Source organism: Ovis aries, chromosome 16, assembly GCF_016772045.2.
Source record: "Ovis aries strain OAR_USU_Benz2616 breed Rambouillet chromosome 16, ARS-UI_Ramb_v3.0, whole genome shotgun sequence".
NCBI lineage: Eukaryota > Metazoa > Chordata > Mammalia > Artiodactyla > Bovidae > Ovis > Ovis aries.
The window spans coordinates 24,444,433-24,462,689 of record NC_056069.1 but is presented as its reverse complement, the minus strand read 5'-3'; the positions used below and the strand labels follow the sequence as shown (position 1 = coordinate 24,462,689).

At 43.0% G+C, this 18,257-nt stretch overlaps 1 protein-coding gene across 2 annotated transcripts in view; it reads right to left on the bottom strand.

Moving 5' to 3' along the window:
• Nucleotides 1-18,257, bottom strand: part of LOC101113531 (chondroitin sulfate proteoglycan 4-like) — a 72,230-nt gene that overhangs the window by 9,373 nt on the left and 44,600 nt on the right. For both annotated transcript variants that reach the window (XM_060400433.1, XM_060400432.1), the window contains exon 8: nt 13,082-13,254. In XM_060400433.1, the coding sequence (XP_060256416.1) occupies nt 13,082-13,254 (173 nt within the window). The remainder of the gene's footprint in view (nt 1-13,081; nt 13,255-18,257) is intronic.

The following is an 18,257-nucleotide window of genomic DNA, read 5'->3' as shown; positions in this document are numbered from 1 at the left end:
AGAAAAGAAAACTCACCATTTGGCAACCAACTAGCAATAAATGCTTCAGGTAAGAATCCTAAAATGACTGGTAAAACTACTGAGCTAAATTATGAAGAGAAACAGGATATTTAGATGGTTCCAAAGCGTCTCCTCACAGATACTTACTAATTTTCAAAGGGGAAAATAGTACCTTTACAGTTGAGAAACCGGAAAAACAGCACCTGACCAAGTGATGAAAGAAAATATCATCAGGGACAGGGCAAAGCGAGCACCGGGCAGGAAGCTCTGGAAGAATCCGGCCTCTCTTGTGGCTCTCTTGCCCCAGACAAGAGGAAACATCAGATGAAATCAAGCTGAGGGACTTCCTACAAATAACTGGCCTGTTGGCCCCCAAAAATGACAAGGTCACAAAAGTCAACAGGACTGTGGAATGAATCCAGATTAAAGGCGACTAAAGGCTCCTGACACCTATTTGCTATGTTTTGTGCTGTGGGTTTTCCCCTCTGCCATAGAGGACAGTCACTGAAACAACTTGTCAAATTTGAGTAAGGTCTATAGATTATAAAACAGCATTAGTGTTAATTTCATGCTGTTGAAAATTAAACTGTGGTTATATAAGAGAATGGCTTCTTGATTTTAGGAACTATACAGAGCTAAACATAAATGTACTAAATATAGAGGTAAATAAATACAAATATGTTACTAAATATAGTGGTAAGGGGGGCATCGTGTCTGTACCTGGCTCTCAAAACTCAAAATATCAAAAGTGTGTGTGTGTGTGTGTGTGTGTGTGTGTAGGGAGAATGATAAAGGCAGTTAAAAGGCAGATAAATGCTAACATTTGGTGAATATGGATGAACAATATAAGAGAATTCTGTATTCTATCGTGATTTTTTTCTGAGTCTGAAATTATTTCAAAATAAAAAACTAATATAACAATTTAAAAAAGTAAATCCTGGGATGTCTTACTATATCAACTTTAAAAAGGGATCAACAGTCCCTCTTCTCTGATGACTCCGTGTATGTAGAATGGGGGAAGTGCCTTGGGCACTCTGAAATCAACTAGAGGTTGTAGGCTCTGCCAGCATGCACCCCACCTCCAAACTGGTCCATTTCTCTAGGACTTTACTGAGGTTGTATTCCTCTCCGAATGGATGGATATGTGGCTCCAGATCCTAGACCTTCTCAGAGTAGTGCTTTTACTGGAAGGGACACTAGGATAACACCCTTTGGCTCTCTGAGATCAAAACATCCTGGATCTCATATCCTTGATTCCTACTGAACCACAAAGGAAAACATTTATCATAGTCTAGAGAGACAGATTTGGCTCTAAGAAGGCTAGGGATTCTATTGGGTTTTGTGTGATGGGCTAAAGTTTACAGCTGAGAGGCTCCTGAGATGCTCAAAGAAGTTGGAATTTCAGTAACTCCTCTCCCTCCCTGCAGTGTCAGGACTAGCTGGGAGCAGCGCAGGGGCCAGAAGCCAGATGTCCAGGCTTATAGATAAGAGCTCTTTCTTTAGAGCCACATTACTGGCAACTTTTTGCCCCCAACTACTTGAACCATTAACCTTCTTCCTCCAAGAAGGAAAAGGATGTTCATTAATATAAAAATGGAAGCACAGGAATGTAGTAACATTTGAACCCTGGATTGATCAGCCGCTGTGAGGCTTAGTTACTCAGCTGTGTCTGACTCTGCAACCCCATGGACTATAGCCCACCAGGCTCCTCTGTCCATGGGATTTCCCAGATAAGAATACTGGAGTGGGTTGTCATTCCCTTCTCCAGAGGATCTTCCTGACCCAGGGATCTCCTGTGTCTCCTGCATTGGCAGGCAGATTCTTTACACTGAGCCACCTGGGAAGCCAGATTGATCAGACCCAAAGTCAAATATAAATATTACCAACTGCCAGCTCTGTGGAGAAGGTAATGGCACCCCACTCCAGTACTCTTGCCTGGAAAATCCCATGGATGGAGGAGCCTGGTAGGCTGCAGTCCATGGGGTCGCTAAGAGTCGGACACGATTGAGCAACTTCACTTTCACTTTTCACTTTCATGCATGGGAGAAGGAAATGGCAACCCACTCCAGTGTCCTTGCCTGGAGAATCCCAGGGAGGGGGGAGCCTGGTGGGCAGCCGCCTATGGGGTCGCAAAGAGTCAGACACGACTGAAATGACTTAGCAGCAGCAGCAGCAGCAGCCAGCTCTGTGGCTTTTATGCAAGTCATTTAATCTCACTGAGCCTCCATTTATGCATTAAAATACAGAATTGTATCTGATTTGCAGATATGCATTTGACCTAATTGGTCTTTTGCCATATCAATGTTCAAAATGGCAGGCTTTGGGCATTTCTAGGGCTTTCAAGAAAGGATCTAAGCCCTAACTAAACAATTCCTTACAGATGGAAGGCTATATTCATTTTTTATAGTGAATCATGGCATGAGAATATTAAGCAATCAGAAAGTTCTAAAATATGCCTAATAAAATGAATATTTTCCCATAAAACAAAGGAAATTGTAGGCTGGGATTTTGGCACATATTTTGGAAGCTTACTTTCAGTTGCTTTGTAAATAAGTATTAGCTCACCATTCTATGGGCTTCCCAGGTGGTGTCAGTGGTAAAGATTGAACCTGCTGATGTGGAAAACACAGGAGACAAGGGTTCAGTCCTGAGTTGGGAAGATCCCCTGGAGGAGGAAATGTCAAACTACCCCAGATTTCTTGCCTGGAGAATCCCATGGACAGAGGATCTTGGTGGGCTACCGTCCATAGAGTTGCTAAGAGTAGGACACAACTGAAGAGACTTAGCATGCAAGCATGCACCATTCTACACTTGGTGATTCAGTAAATATTTGTTTAAAAAACAGATACACTACTTACAAAGTGTTTTACGAAACTTAACTATAAAGTGTACATTTACATCATGAAGCAGTAGAAAGAAGGCAATACAAGACATCTTACCCATTTACTTAATAAAAACACATTGACAGTACCTAACCTTAACTGTGTCCTAAATATATGCCAGGCATTCTGTTTGGCACATATGTAACTCACTTTATTTTTGTTTTAGGAGGGATTGTTATATTCATTTGACAGATTTAAAAAAAACAACAACTGAGGCTCAGAAAATTTAAATAATTCACTAGCCAACAGGTGTAAGAACTCAGTTTTTAATTTAGTCCTGTGTGACTCCAGAGTTCATTGAACCTATGTGTGGAAAGCTCAGTGTGTGCTAAGTCACTTCGGTCATGTCCGACTCTTTTCGACCCCATGGACTGAAGCCCAGCAGGCTCCTCTGTACATGGGAATCTCCAGGCAAGAATACTGGAGCGGGTTGCCATTTCCCCCTCCAGGGGATCTTCCTGACTCAGGGATCAAACCCTATCTCTTACCTCTCCTGCATTGTGAGGTGGGTTCTTTACCACTAGTACCACCTGGGAAGCCCAGAAAACTCCGTGGCACTATAGTAAGCCAGAAATTCACAAGTTAGTCTCTCTCAGTTCAGTTCAGTTCAGTTGCTCAGTCGTGTCCGACTCTTTGCGACCCCATGAATTGCAGCACGCCAGGCCTCCTTGTCCATCACCAAGTCCCAGAGTTCACTCAGACTCACATCCATCGAGTCAGTGATGCCATCCAGCCATCTCATCCTCTGTCATCCCCTTCTCCTCCTGCCCCCAATCCCTCCCAGCATCAGAGTCTTTTCCAGTGAGGAATTCAGGAATGTGGAAAGTGAATGGGTAGGTATGATTAGGGCAGACAAGTGCCATTTTGGTCTGGCCTGTCTAGGACACAGTTAGTAATCTCACCCAAAAAATCTCTATCTTGGGCAGATATTTGTAAGGAAAGGAAACTATAGGAATCCAAACAGTTCAAAAAGATAAAATTTCCAAGGTTCCATGTAGGTTAATAAAAAGTCCTAAAGGCTACGACTGGGAAAACAACAAGCTCCTGTGCTCCTGAAGGATAATCTCAGAGAAACGACTCCTTTCTGTGTGCCCTTTCTTATTTCCACCAGGACTGGGACCACCATGTCTGCAGTCACTATTAGCCAGAGCTTGTAAGGATTCAAAGAAATAGCTCCACATACTGTATCTATTACAAACAGCAAGTTAAGGGAAGGTTGTATTCATTTTCTTTACTGCTGCCATTGTAGATAAGGTAGATTTTCTTACAGGACACTGAGGGAAAGACAATAGGGCTGAAAGGAAAGGAGTTCCACCTGGCTCCAGACTGAGGGCAATTTCTGTCCAAAAGTACATGTGGTCAGGACTGAGTGTTGGAGAATAAAATTGTCAAACTTGGCCAAAGGGCAGGGCTAGAAAGTTCCGGATTACGTGTTCATTCTCGGAGTCTTTCTAAATATAGCTCCCCATGATCCCGATAAGAAAATCAGAACATGAGTTCTTTACACCGATCTTTCCCTCTGTTTGTACTTAGTCGTTCAGTTGTGTCTGACTCTTTGCAACCCCGTGGACTGTCTCCCTCTAGGCTCCTCTGTCCATAGGGATTCTCCAGGCAAAAATACTGGAGCGGGTTGCCGTGCCCTCCTCCAGGGGATCCTCTCAGCCCAGGGATCGAACCCAGCTCTCACGCATTGCTGGAGGATCCCTTTCCGTCTGAGCCATCAGGGAAGCCTGATCTTCCCCACAGTGGATACTGAAAGTTGACTGTAGCTTTGATATTCCCACTGGAAGGGAGAGTAACCAAATTATCTCAGGGTCAGCTGGGTGAAGAGGCAGGGAGAAGGAGGGACATGCAGGCCACTCACTTGATTCTCCATAACATGACGGCTTTGCCAAAAGGCATGTTTGTAGATAGGACGATGATTGGCCAGAAGGAGCAAGGGAAAGAGACTGGCCAAAAAATCTGTATCTCGGACAGATATTTGTAAGGAAAGGAGACTATAGGAATCCAAACAGTTCAAAAAGATAAAATCTCCGAGGTTCCACGTAGGTTAATAAAAAGTCCTAAAGGCTAAGAGTGGGAAAACAACAAGATCCTGTGCTCCTGAAGGATGATCTCAGAGAAATGACTCCTTTTTGTGAGCCCTTTCTTGTTTCCACCAGGACTGGGACCACCATGCCTGCAGAGAACAGCTGGGCACAGAGGGTTCAAAGGTTCCCAGAAGAGGTCAGAAGTCTGGGGCAGCTCAGGATGAACCAGCTTAGAGGGTGCCCAGGTATCAGGCATGCATAAGTCCCAGGCATGACTCTCTTTAGTGGAAATAGATAGAGGAGGCATTTTAGGAAACTTAAGTTCCAGAACAGTGATATCTGGAAATCTCCAGCTAGAAATGGGCAACTGAAAACCAGGCCCAAACAATTATCCATGCTCCTCCATGCTCTCCTGACAGAGAGGTCCAAATCCACATTTATATGGAAGCAGACTTGCTGCCAGACCAGAGTTCTTTTTTTCTAGAGAAGGGAATGGCTACCCACTCCAGTATTCACACCTGGAGAATTCTTTGGACAGAGGAGCCTAATAGGCACAGTCCATGGGGTCACAAAGAGTTGGACACAACTGAGTGACTAACACTTTCAGATGCAGATTTGGGCTTCCCAGATGGCACTTGTGGTAAAGAACCCACCTAGCAATGCAGGAGATGTAAGAGACTTGGGTTCAATCCCTGGGTTGGGAAGATCCTCTGGAGAAGGGCATGGCAACCCACTCCAGTATTCGTGCCTGGGAAATCCCATGGACAAAGGAGCCTGGTGGGCTACGGTCCATGGGGTTGCAAAGAGTCAGCCACGGCTGAAGTGACTTAGCACACACGCACAGACATAGATTCTCATGGGCCTTATACCATTACAAGCATGGAGTCCTTTAATCAAACTACCAAGTGAGATCATATGGGACCCCCAGCTTTTACTCTATATGAGCATACTAAGCTAAAAACACCCACCAAAAATATCAGGTCCAAATCTCTCGAACCTATGAATGTTACCTTCTATGGCAAAGACTTTGCAGATGTGAGTAAGTCAATCTTCCTAAGAAGGGAAGGGTATCCTGGATTATTCAGGTGGGCTCGAACTGCAATCACATGAATAAGAGGGATGCAGAGGGCTATAAGATACAGACAGAAGGGAAGGCAATGTGACCACAAAGACAGAAATTAGAAAGATGCGGCCACATGCCAGGAAAGCCTGGCAGCCACCGGAAGCAGGAAGACAGGCGAGGAAGAAGTTCTCCCCTAATGCCTCCAGAGAGAGCATAGCCCTGCCAATGCTTTGATTTCAGTCCAGTGAAATGGAGTTCCAACTTCTGACCTCCAGAACTATGAGACAGTAAATTTCTGCTATTTTAAGCCACCAAGTCTGAGGTCATTTATTACAGCAGCTTTAGGAAGTTAATAAAAGGAGAAAGGCTCAACCATGCTTGCTGAAATGGGAATTAGTTCTCTCTGCTTTTTTAGTTATTCAAAGCCAGCTTCAAGTTTGGACAATGAATAGGTGGCTAGATAACAATGCAATACAATCATTTCCATGCATGCAAAAATATGCTACCACATAATTCAGTGAACTGCAAGGGCCAAATCAAAATTGCTAAAACAAGAAACTGGAAAGTGTTCAAAATGTCTACTGAGTCTAGTTGCCATCAGGCTTGTCACTGAAGAGACCCCAAGAAAGCAGGGGTCAGGGTGGGGCAAGAGCGATCACTAACACAAAGAAGCTTATCCTTCCCTGCTCAGAAAATAAAAGAGCCAAAGTTTAACCATCCCACCACACTCTCCATTAAGTTGTAATAAATTAGCTTCTCTCCTATGGGAAATGCGTTCACAATTTCTTAAAATGTACACACTGATTTCAGAGTCTAGAAGGGGTTATTAGACAAAACTCATAACCCAGAATCGATTGTATCATTTTCTAAATGTGGTCCTGGAATCCTGTATCTGTGCTGAAGCAGCAGGCAGAGACGAAGATGGATGATCTACCCATAACAGCATAATGGCTGAAACACAATTACTGGGCTTTATGGAAAAGAAAAAAGGCCAGGCGTCATAAACCTCAAAACCAGAACACTTTGTTTTTTAATGATTCCAAATTATCTAAACAAGCACTGGAATGAAAATCACTCAATTAGCCTTGTGCTCTACTAGTAAGAGAATTCTTTAGAGAATTCAATTCTTACTTTTTTGCACATTCTTTGAAATGAACAATAATTTCTCTACATTTGTAAAAAGGTTTTATTTCATTTTAAAATTTGATGATTCACCTTTTCTGCATATTTGTATGTTTAATTCTTTTCTGTGGTTTATCTATTCCCTCTTGGGCAGTTGTAAAATTAGGCAGGTGAAAAACAAGAATGTTACCTGTTTATCTTGGTAGGTTGATATGGTATGGTTTGAAAATCATTAATGTCTTCCAGGATAAGAAAGTATTTTGAGCTATTAACTAACAAATGTTTTCCCCACAATTACTCTTCCAAAGGATGATATTAAGCAAGAAATGTCTTGATTTCTTTCATGAGCTGAACCATCCAGAGCCATTAATTTAAATGGTCATTTTTGTTTATCCATCAAAAGCCAGACAGGGTATAGGTTGTACATGCAAATGATACAGTGTTTCTGCCTCCCCAAGCTGAGTGGTAGAGAGCTGGAAAGAATTTAGTCCTTTAAGGTAAAGGTGTGAAAAAAGACTCAACCACCACCTGTCTGAAGCCCTCTCCCCATTGGACCCTTAGCAGGTTATGGGCTAGAACCAACTTTTGAAATTAGAAAAAACTAATCTAAAAAGTCAAAACGCAACTGAAGCCATTGTATTACATGAACATGGCTGAATAGCTCTGAGCTCCTTTTATAATGAAAATTGTTTCCTCTGTAATATCTCTTCTCACCAACCAGATTGAAGAGGACTAATCAAAGCACACAATAAGTGTTCAATCAAGGTCCTTGTTCAGTAATTTCAGAGAAAAGGTTTTAACCATTGTTGCTACCTCCAAAACCTATCCCACCCTCTTTTTGACTTTTTCTGGAGCTGCTGGGGAGGAAACTGAACCATCATAAAATGGCTGAGAATTTGACCAAGGTCCTGTATGTCAGAGGCCATGAAACTATTGATTTTATGAAAGGATTCATAATCCATTTGCATGTGAAGAAGAAGACAGGATCTGAAAAGAGGAAAGTCAGGGAGGTAAGTAATAAGTTTCTTTCTCTTCCCAAGTCACAAATCAAAATGTGCATTTTTGAACATACAAGCTAAACAGAATTGGAACGCCTTCACCTAAACACCAATTGCACTGAATTTTTTGATGATGCTCTACTCTTTTTCAGTATTAATTTTCTTTGTTTTGATGTCAGGACCTTTTTTATTTATATATATATATATTTTTAGCTTTTTATTTTATATTGGAGTATAACTGATTAACGATGTTGTGATAGCTTCAGGGGGACAGCAAAGGGACTCCGCCATACATATCTCAATATTAATGTTCTGCTTTAATGGTTCCTAATTTTATTTTTACAAAAAGCATGTGTTATATAAAAACTCAAAAAACCCACACACACTGAAAGAGCCAGAGTTAGCATTTGGGTTTGTATTCTTGCAGAGTTTCCTCTACAGATTCTCCTTTCCCCCACAGTACTGATGCTCTTTGTGACTAAACAAGAGGAAAGGGAGTCGGGGTATTTCGATGAAATTTATTCACAGAAGCTTAGAAGCTTAGCCAAACACACCCTGCAAAACACGCCAGGTTTGTTCAGCCGCTCCCAGCTGCTCTGGTGAGGCCTTTCACTGGGTCCTCCTTGCCCTGACCCTCCGGGGTGGGATCCTTGGTGCTGCCCCAGCCTCAGGCCTCAGGCTGCCTCCAGCCTGTGCTCAGCCCCAGGATGCAGTCCTGCTGGATCCAGATATGAAGCCCCTGACACGGTCCCCAGCCTCCTCTTCTTGTCATTGCAGGGAAATGTGTTCCAGAACACCAGGGACTCTTCCACAAAGGGAATCAGTGAGTGGGTGACAGGATGAAGCAAACGCCACTTTCCTCTAATGGCCTCATTCCCATTCATGGAATCATCACAGCCCATTAGGGGAGATAGAGCAGCCAATTCCAGTGCCCCAGAAAATGGCCTGCCCCAGGAAATTAGTCCTTTAGCTACGAGAGGAAAGGAACCTCTCGCGTTTTTCAAGGACAAAAAGATAATCACAACAGCCTTAGCTACTATTTACGTAGCATCTGCTACATGGGGCAGTGTGCTAAACATTTCGTATTTACTTTCTTGTGTTAATTCATTACAAACTCTAAGAGGAAATTATGGACTAGCAGATAGGAGCATGACCTTTAGTCGAGACCCTGAGTTCCAATCCTGACTCTGACATTTGTGACCTGTGTAGCTGTAGGCAAGTGGCTTAACTTCCCTGTGCTTTAGGATCCCAGCCTGCAAAGCAATATAATGAGTAATATGAAAGAAATCTGTGAAAGTGCTGCACTCAATATGTCAGCAAATTTGGAAGACTCAGCAGTGGCCACAGGACTAGAAAAGTTCAGTTTTCATTCCAGTCCCAAAGAAGGGCAATGCCAAAGAATGTTCAAACTACCACACAATTGTGCTCATTTCACATGCTAGGAAGTAATGCTCCAAATCCTTCAAGTTAGGCTTCAGCAGTATGGGAACCAAGAATTTCCAGATATACAAGCTGGGTTTAGAAAAGGCACAAGAACCAGAGATCAAATTGCCAACACTTGTGGGATCATGGGGAAAGCAAGGGAATTCCAGAAAAACATCTACTTCTTCATTGACTATGCTAAAGCCTTTAACTGTGTGGATCACAGCAGACCGTGGAAAACTCTTAAAGACATGAGTGTACCAGACCCCCTGACCTGCCTCCTGAGAAACCATATGTGGGTAAAGAAGCAACAGTTAGAACTGGACATGGAACAACGGACTGGTTCAAAATTGGAAAAGGAGGATGTCAAGGCTGTACGTTGCCACCCTGCTTATTTAACTTCTATGCAGAGTACATCATACCAAATGCCAGGCTGGATAAATCACAAGCTGGAATCAAGATTGCCAGGAGAAATATCAACAACTTCAGATATGCAGGTGATACCACTCTTATGGCAGAAAGTGAAGAGGAACTAAAGAGCTTCTTGATGAGGGTGAAAGAGGAAAGTGAAAAAGCTGGCTTGAAACTCAACATTCAAAAAACCTAAGTCAAGGCAGACAGTCCCATCACTTCATGGCAAATAGATGGGGGGAAAGGGGAAGCAGTGACAGATTTTATTTTCTTGAGCTCCAAAATCACTGCAGATGGTGATTGCAGTCTCGAAATTAAAAGACGCTTGTTCCTCCGATGAATAGCTATGACAAGATAGCATGTTAAAAAACAGAGACTTCACTTTGCAGACAAAGGTCCATCTAGTCAAAGCTATGGTTTTTCCAGTAGTCACATACAGATGTGAGAGTTAGACCATAAAGAAAGCTGAGTGCCAAAGAATTGATGCTTTCAAATTGTGGTGCTGGAGAAGACTCTTGAGAGTCCCTTGGACAGCAAGGAGACCAAACTAGTCAATCCTAAAGGAACTCAACACTGAATATTCATTGGAAGGATTGTTTCTGAAGCTGAAACTCTAATACTTTGTTTGGGCACCTGATGCAAAGAGCCAACTCACTGGAAAAGACTCTGATGCTGGGAAAGATTGAAGGCAAAAGGAGAAGGGAGAGACTGAGAATGAGAGGGTTAGATAGCATCACTGACTCAATGGACATGAATTTAAGCACACTCTGGGAGACAGTAAAGGTTAGGGAGGCCTGGTGTGCTGCAGCCGCAAAGAGGGGTGGCAAAGAGGGGTTGCAAAGAGTCAGACAAGACTGAGCAACTGCACAACAACACAACTCAGCAGAAAGCTGAGAAAGTTCCATTCTAACGGCATTCCGGGACATAGGGAATGTTCAAAATGGTTTCAACTGTCATTACTACTATTTCCCCCCATTTTACAGATGAGGAAACTAACGATTAAAAGATACATTATAACTCACAGAGTTAATCCAGGTCTTCCCACTTCAGAGGCCAAGGCACTGTCTTCAGTCATAAGTGGTCAGTAGTGGCTCAAGGAGCAGCTAGAAGGCACCCGATTCCTACATGATATGCTCTGTCCCCACTCCTACACCAAAGACTGGGAGTATGGGCTGCTGTGCTGAATTCCCACAGACTCTAAACGTATCTTAGATGCTGTTTTGGGGAGATAGGAATCATCCCATCCGGGAGTTACCTGCCTAAAGACCTGATGCCTTGTACACAGCAGAAGGGGCTCCCCTTTGTCCTCTGATTCAAAGCACTGGGCAAGGCCACACTGGCATGTTGGGTGCATGCTCTGGAGAGGAAAGGGCTGTGTGGAGAAGAGGGATGTTCTCCTGGTTCATTCAAGAAGGAGAACACACCTTTCTCTCTTACCACACCTGACTTGTGATGTTGCCCAGGCTGTGCTTCCCTGGAGCCTCCCCCTGCCCCAACGAGGACCACCAGCTGGATCTAACACCCCTCATCCCCAACACCACTGTGCAGGCACTTTCCAGCCATGAGCCCCACAGTAACACATCACCCACAGACTAATAACTGCCATTGATGATACAAACAGCTGCCACTGATCATACATTTTCCTGATACTCGCCTCTTGATTCATAAAGTAGAAAAAATAAAACCTTAAATAACTGATTTTTAATCAATCAAGACTTTTTCTGCCCTACTAGTTGGGCTTCTGGGCTTCCCTGGGGGCTCAGATGGTAAAGAATCTGCCTCAATGCAGGAGATCTGGGTTTGATCCCTGGGAAGATCCCCAGGAAAAGGGAACAGCAACCCATTCCAGTATTCTTGCCTGGAAAATTCCATGGACAGAGGAGCCTGGTGGGCTACAGTCCATGCGGTTGCAAAAAAGTTGGACATGACTGAGCATGCACGCACTCCAATCTAAATTATTATATATTTGCAATGAAAAGTAGCAGAAATTAAAGCTTGAAATGATCACCATCAAAAAATAATTTTTTAAAGAACTAGGGCTAGAGTCAAGGCATCTTAATACGACTGTCATCATTTTTGCTAGTATTCAAAATACTAGCCAAAAAAAAAAAAAAAAAAAACACACTGGGCAAGTTTTGATGCCTTTGGGCTCATTAAAAGCTCCCCCTCACAATGTAGTTTTCATCCTTAATTCCTTTTTTCCTTCCTCCAGAGTGCATCTGTGAACTAGAGAATTTATACTTCCTCTTTTCAGTGTCCCTTTCAGAACTTCTGCTAACCTTATGATCTGTTCCCTTCAATGCATCCCAGACAAAGGCAATTGCAAAGCAAAAGCTAAATTCAATTCTGCTACATCACACTGGAGAAAAATGGCTCAGTGGTTAAAGGCAGACTTGTGGTTCACTCTGGCTATTTCCTCTAAACTTGACAAAGCTTTTTTATTCCTTAGTCATGTAAAGCTATAGTCAGATCAGCTACCATATCCCTGTACCCATTGTTTAAGAATGGAAAAAGAAAGTTGAATTGACGTGCGATAGTTATATTCAAGAAGACAATTTGGAAACAAAGATTTTTAGAAAATGAAATCACACATAAGTAGTCAGATTCCTAGGGTGCAAAAGTAAAAAAAAAAAATGACTTGAAGGCTTATACATTTAAATAAAAAGGCACGTACGTATATGCTGGTGGTGATAAAGTATCGGTCAAGTTGGAAACAGATGGCTCTGGGTGCAGATTAAACACACACACACACTTTATACACATACATATTTACATGCATACATACAACTGTAATATGTGAAATTATGTATATCATTTCATATATTAAGCATAAATGCACACAGACATATCCTTCAGGATTTACTCTTGCAACTCTGCTTAGGGTTCCCTTTTAAATTCATCCTTAGTGATAAAAGGATCCCCTCTTATTTACTAGACACAAGGTTTGAATTTGCTTGGTGTTTTCTGCAGTTGTGTTTTACCCTGCGTTCACCACAAAGTGTCCAGTTTCAAGACCAGCACAGCTGGAATGAGTAACTGCCTGGGCAAAGGGGCACCTCTGCTTGACTCTAACAGGATGAGGATGAGCAGCGAGGGGCCCGCTTTGCACAGATACCGAGCCCTGTCCAGCTGCACAGCTACATCAGGACTCACCAGATTCTGCGTAAACACGGAAACGTCCTCTGTGCTGTTGTCAGAATTGACACATAGCAGCCTCCCGAGTCTAGGGGAACGTATGACAGTAAAGGTTATAGTTCTGTTTCCTTCACTGTCCACGTCATTGGTCACGGCTCGCAGGTCACGAGATGAAAGGGGCTTCATGGAACCTAAGTGAAGATTAAAACATGCATGTAAAGCATATGAAGACTATGGTTAATGCCTTTTAAAGACCCTTGGGAACTGGAAAACACGTAGTTATGTACAGGAGACTGGCTAACTTTAACTTGAAGTTGGGCTCTGAGGAGCTAGTGATCCATGAGGCATCTGTTTGTGGATGTGCTTTGCTACTGGGGCTGGAGATGAAGAGGAAAATCCCACGAAAAGACCCCCTCAGCCTCCACAGTCCTATGTGTCTAACTGATCCCAAGAGAAAGAAGGCATTGCCAGGTGAGTGGCACCCAGCTCAGCTCCAGGCACAGGAAGGGGGAGTCGACGTTGTGCATGGAGAGAACAGGAGACAGCCCCCTCCCCGGGAGGACAGGCCCATCCTGGCCTGACGGAAGCTGCAGGTGCTCCATGGAGTGTCCATCTGTGGACCCCTGAGGGAGAGGCTGGCTCTGGGACAAATGTGAGAGGTCTCCAGAGGACCCCCACGCATGCACGCTACATGGATAACACGGGGAGGGAAGAGCCTGTGTAGATATCATGGGAAGAAGAACCAGTGTGAGTGGTCAGTGTGCTAATGTGACCTCATTGATAATCAATGGCCAGAGAGACTGGGGGACATGCAGGTTAGAGCAGTGCTTGTCACATGCTCTGTACTGAAGGATCAGTGTTTCCCCCCAAATCCACTGTGGGTCAATAATTTTATAAAACACAATAAAACACTGCAACAATTTCAAATTGCTATAAAATTTTCCAAACACCTCCTTTCACTTTCCATTCTTATCACTTCACAAACCAGAAGGTCCATGGACCACAGCTTGAGGAATACAGGGCTGAAATACATATCCCTTCACTTTGCACGGGATTAAGGAGTAATCCCAACCTGACAGGATGGCAGATCTGAGAGAGATTTATGCAGTCCACCTGGCCCAGAATTTCACCTTCTCTCTTCTGTTTTAGCCCTAGCTAAAGGGCCTTAGCATCAGGTCTTGCACAGGGGCCTTGCACTAGCTCTAGGAGTAGGCACTCGATAAATTGTTTAACTAAGCCTCCTAAGTGGCATCCACTGTGCTTTCATTACTCAACGATAATAGCCCTGGAGAGTGAGGGCCACCAACTGCAGTATTTAAACCATGTTAGATGCTTAAAGGCAGGACCTTGACTATAGCTAATACACGGGGAAAACCAGCTTTCAGTAAGACTTTCAAACATGCAAGGAATGTTCTGAGCCTTTAATTAACTAAGGTTCCCTTTAAAATAGCAGACAACAAAACCAAAAATAAACAAAATTTCCTCCACTCAGCAAAGGAAACCGTCAACAAGATGAAAAGGAAACCTGTGGAATGGGAGAAAATACTTGCAAACCATATATCTGATAAAGGGTTAATATCCAAAATATACAAAGATCTAAAACAACTTAGTAGAAAAATCCCCAAATAACCCAATTTTAAAATGGGCAAATGACTTAGACATTTTTCCCCAAGAAGACTTACAAATAGGCAACAGGTACATGGAAAGGTGTTTATCAGTGCTAACCATCAGGGAAATTCAAGTCAAAACCACAATAAGATATCACCTCACACCTGTCAGGATGCCCATTAACAAAAAGACATGAAGTAACAAATGCTAGTGAGGGACATGGAGAAAAGAGAACAGAACCCTCGTGCACTGTTGATGGGAATGTAAATTGATGCAGTCACCATGGAAAACAGTACAGAGTTTCCTTAAGAAATTAAAAGTAGAACTACCATATGATCCAGAAATCCCACCTCTGGGTATACATTCAAAAGAAACAAATTCATTATCTCAAAGGAAAATCTGTACTCCCATGTTTACTGCAGCATCATTCAAAATAGTCAAGGTATAGAGACAACTTAAATGTCAATCAGTGGATGAACAGATCAAAAAAATGTTGTAAAATGTGATATATATACACACACATACATATATATACACATACACACACACATATATATATACACACGTACACTGTGCTGTGCTTAGTTGCTCAGTCATGTCCGACTCTTTGTGACCTTATGGACTGTAGCCCACCAGGCTCCTCTGTCCATGGGGATTCTCCAGGCAAGAATACTGGAGTAGGTTGCCACACTTTCCTCCAGGGGATCTTCTCAACCCAAGGATTCAACCCAGGTCTCCCACATTGCAAGTGGCTTCTTTATCATCTGAGTCACCAGGGAAGCCCAGTTATAATTTGTATGCCCTGCCTAATTTGAAAAGTTAATCTTTAACTCAATTACTTTAAAATAGGAGGACCTATCTGAGTCACTAAGGAAGCCCAAGAACACTGGAGTGGGTAGCCTATCCCTTCTCCAGGGGATCTTCCCAACCCAGGACTCAAACCTGGGTCTTTTGCATTGCAGGAAGATTCTTTACCAACTGAGCTACACAGTGAACACACACACACACACACACACACACACACACACTGGAATAGTAGTTAGCCTTAAAAAAGAAGGAAATCCTGTCATTTGCAACAACATGGATGAAGCTAGAGGGCATTAGGCTGATGTGAAACAAGTGAAACAAGCAAGACAAAGACAAATACTGAATGGTATCACTTACATGTGGAATTTTTTTTAAAGTCAAACTCAGAAACAGAGATTGAAAGTGGTTGCCAGGGGCTGGGGGTGAAGGAAACGGGGAGAGCTTGGTAAAAGGGTACAAACTTTCAGCTGTAAGATAAATAAGGTCTGAAGATCTAATGTACAGCATGGTGACTATAGTAAATAACACTTCATTGTATAACTGATATTTGCTAAGGCAGTAAAAGTGAAAAGAAAAAAGTAAACATAGGAAGACATGAATATATTCATTAGCTTGATTTGGGGAGGATCTTTTCACAGTGTACACAAATATCAAATCATCACATTATATATTTCAGGTATCTTACAATTTTTGTCAATTATACCTTTATAAAGCTACCAAAAAAGAGTCTAAAATAAGATAAAATAAAACAAGAAAAGATAAACATAATAAAGTAAAATAAAATATCTGAGCTCTGGGGATAGGCACTACACCCTGGGGCTCCTGAGAGGAGGCAGAAGTACCTGGAAATATCAGCCTCAGGCTGATACACACACACAAAAAAGTATGCTTTAATTGGCTCCTGTATTTCTATAGTTCTTGCTGCTGAAAGTTACTGCTACCTTTTAGCTTCTGGAACTGGGGACCCAGGCAATGAGGTCATCCCAGGGAGGCCAAGAAAAATTATTCTGTATATTCAGTCAACGTTACACGAAGTCATAGCTGAGGCCCATTCTCTGTTACCTGTCGAGCGAGGGTTCCCCCTCCTGTCAGGTGGATTATATCTCTTGTGTGCAGTCTCTGGGCACCCCAACATCCAGCTTCTTCTCATCCTCAATTTTTCATTGGAACTTTTAACACTGTGCTTTCTTAATTATTTCCTTAATGAAATCTTTTCATTTATTCCTTCACCTCAAGGATTATCTTTGGCAGGTGAAGGGGGTGTTAGTGGGTGGGCTCTTTAAAAAAATCATTTTATTTATCTTTAGTTGAAGCATGTGGCATCTAGTTCCCCGACCAGGGATTGAACCTGAGCCTCCTGCACTGGAAGGGCAGAGTCTTAGCCTCTGGACCATCAGAGAGGTCAGTTTCCAAAAGTCTTTTTGGGTAGAGGGCCCACCAGAGATGTCCTAGGTCAATAGTACTTCTCGCTCAGCCAGGGTATATTAATCCCTCATTCCCTTGTCCAGCTTCCTAACCCAGGAGGTTATCCAGTTCCTAGTCAGCAGTCACCCAGAGCATGCTCAGTCAGCAAGACTAGCTGGCTCCCTGCTGCAAATGCCTGATAAGCATCTCTGACCACGCAGCCCAATTCACCAAGAGCCAAACATCACTTCCCCCCAACCCCACCTTCTTTCATCCAAGCATTGATATTTTCATCAGTTAGCTTCAAGCACTTAATTTGGGAAAGATTTCACTTAAGTCCCACCTACAGTTGCACTGGAGAAGAAAATGGCAACCCACTCCAGTGTTCTTGCTGGAGAATCCCAGGGGCAGGGGAGCCTGGTGGGCTGCCATCTATGGGGTTGCACAGAGTTGGACATGACTGAAGCAACTTAGCAGCAGCAGCAGCGGCAAAGTTATATTCTATAGAAGAACTGCCCTACCAGGAGTGTGGTAATAAAAGGGCACTGTAACCATATCTGTTTGGCAAGCTCCCACTCTATATGTACCTCACGGCGATTTCAAAAGCAAGTTGGCACGTTGAAGACTCTAAGTCTTGGAGTAAAGATATCTTCTTACCCTTCTTTTAAGTACAGCAATTCTCAAACATACTCATATCCTATTATGTTTGCTTCGTGATAAACAACCACCACCATAGCAGCAAGAGTTTCATGGCCACTGGGCTAGGAGGTCTTGCGCATTCCTTCAACAGACATTATCAGGTGCCTTGTACGTGACAAGCCCTCTAATGAGGAATGGAGATATACCAGGAAACAGCACAGACCCAGTCCTGCCTTTTCATTTAGATGTCATGATAACTCCTAAGATGTATGTATTTTCTTTCCTCCTCGCTAAGAAGGGATGATAAGGTTAAGCAACTTGTCTAATGGTCAAACGTAGATCTCACTGACTCTGAAGTCAGTATTATTAGAAAGCTGGCACTCACTATATTGCCTATATCATACTATTCAGTTGGCCAAAATGTTCATTTCGGTTTTTCTATAAGATGCTACAACCAAAATGAACTTTTTGCCAATCCAATACTTTGAGCTCAGTTAAAATGACCCCTGAGTTAGGAAATGTGATGAATGATTCAGGAAATCTGATAGAGGCAGCTCTCCACCTTCCAGACACAGCCTGCCTCCTCCGTGGGCTTTGCTTCAGCATCATGCTGTCCTCACTGGTAACCTCTCCCCTCTCTGTTCCCACCATCACAATGCTGCTCACTCTGCAGGGGCAGCTTCAGACCCATCTGGCCAACAAGATCTCCCTCCCCATTGTTGCCTATGGGAAATTT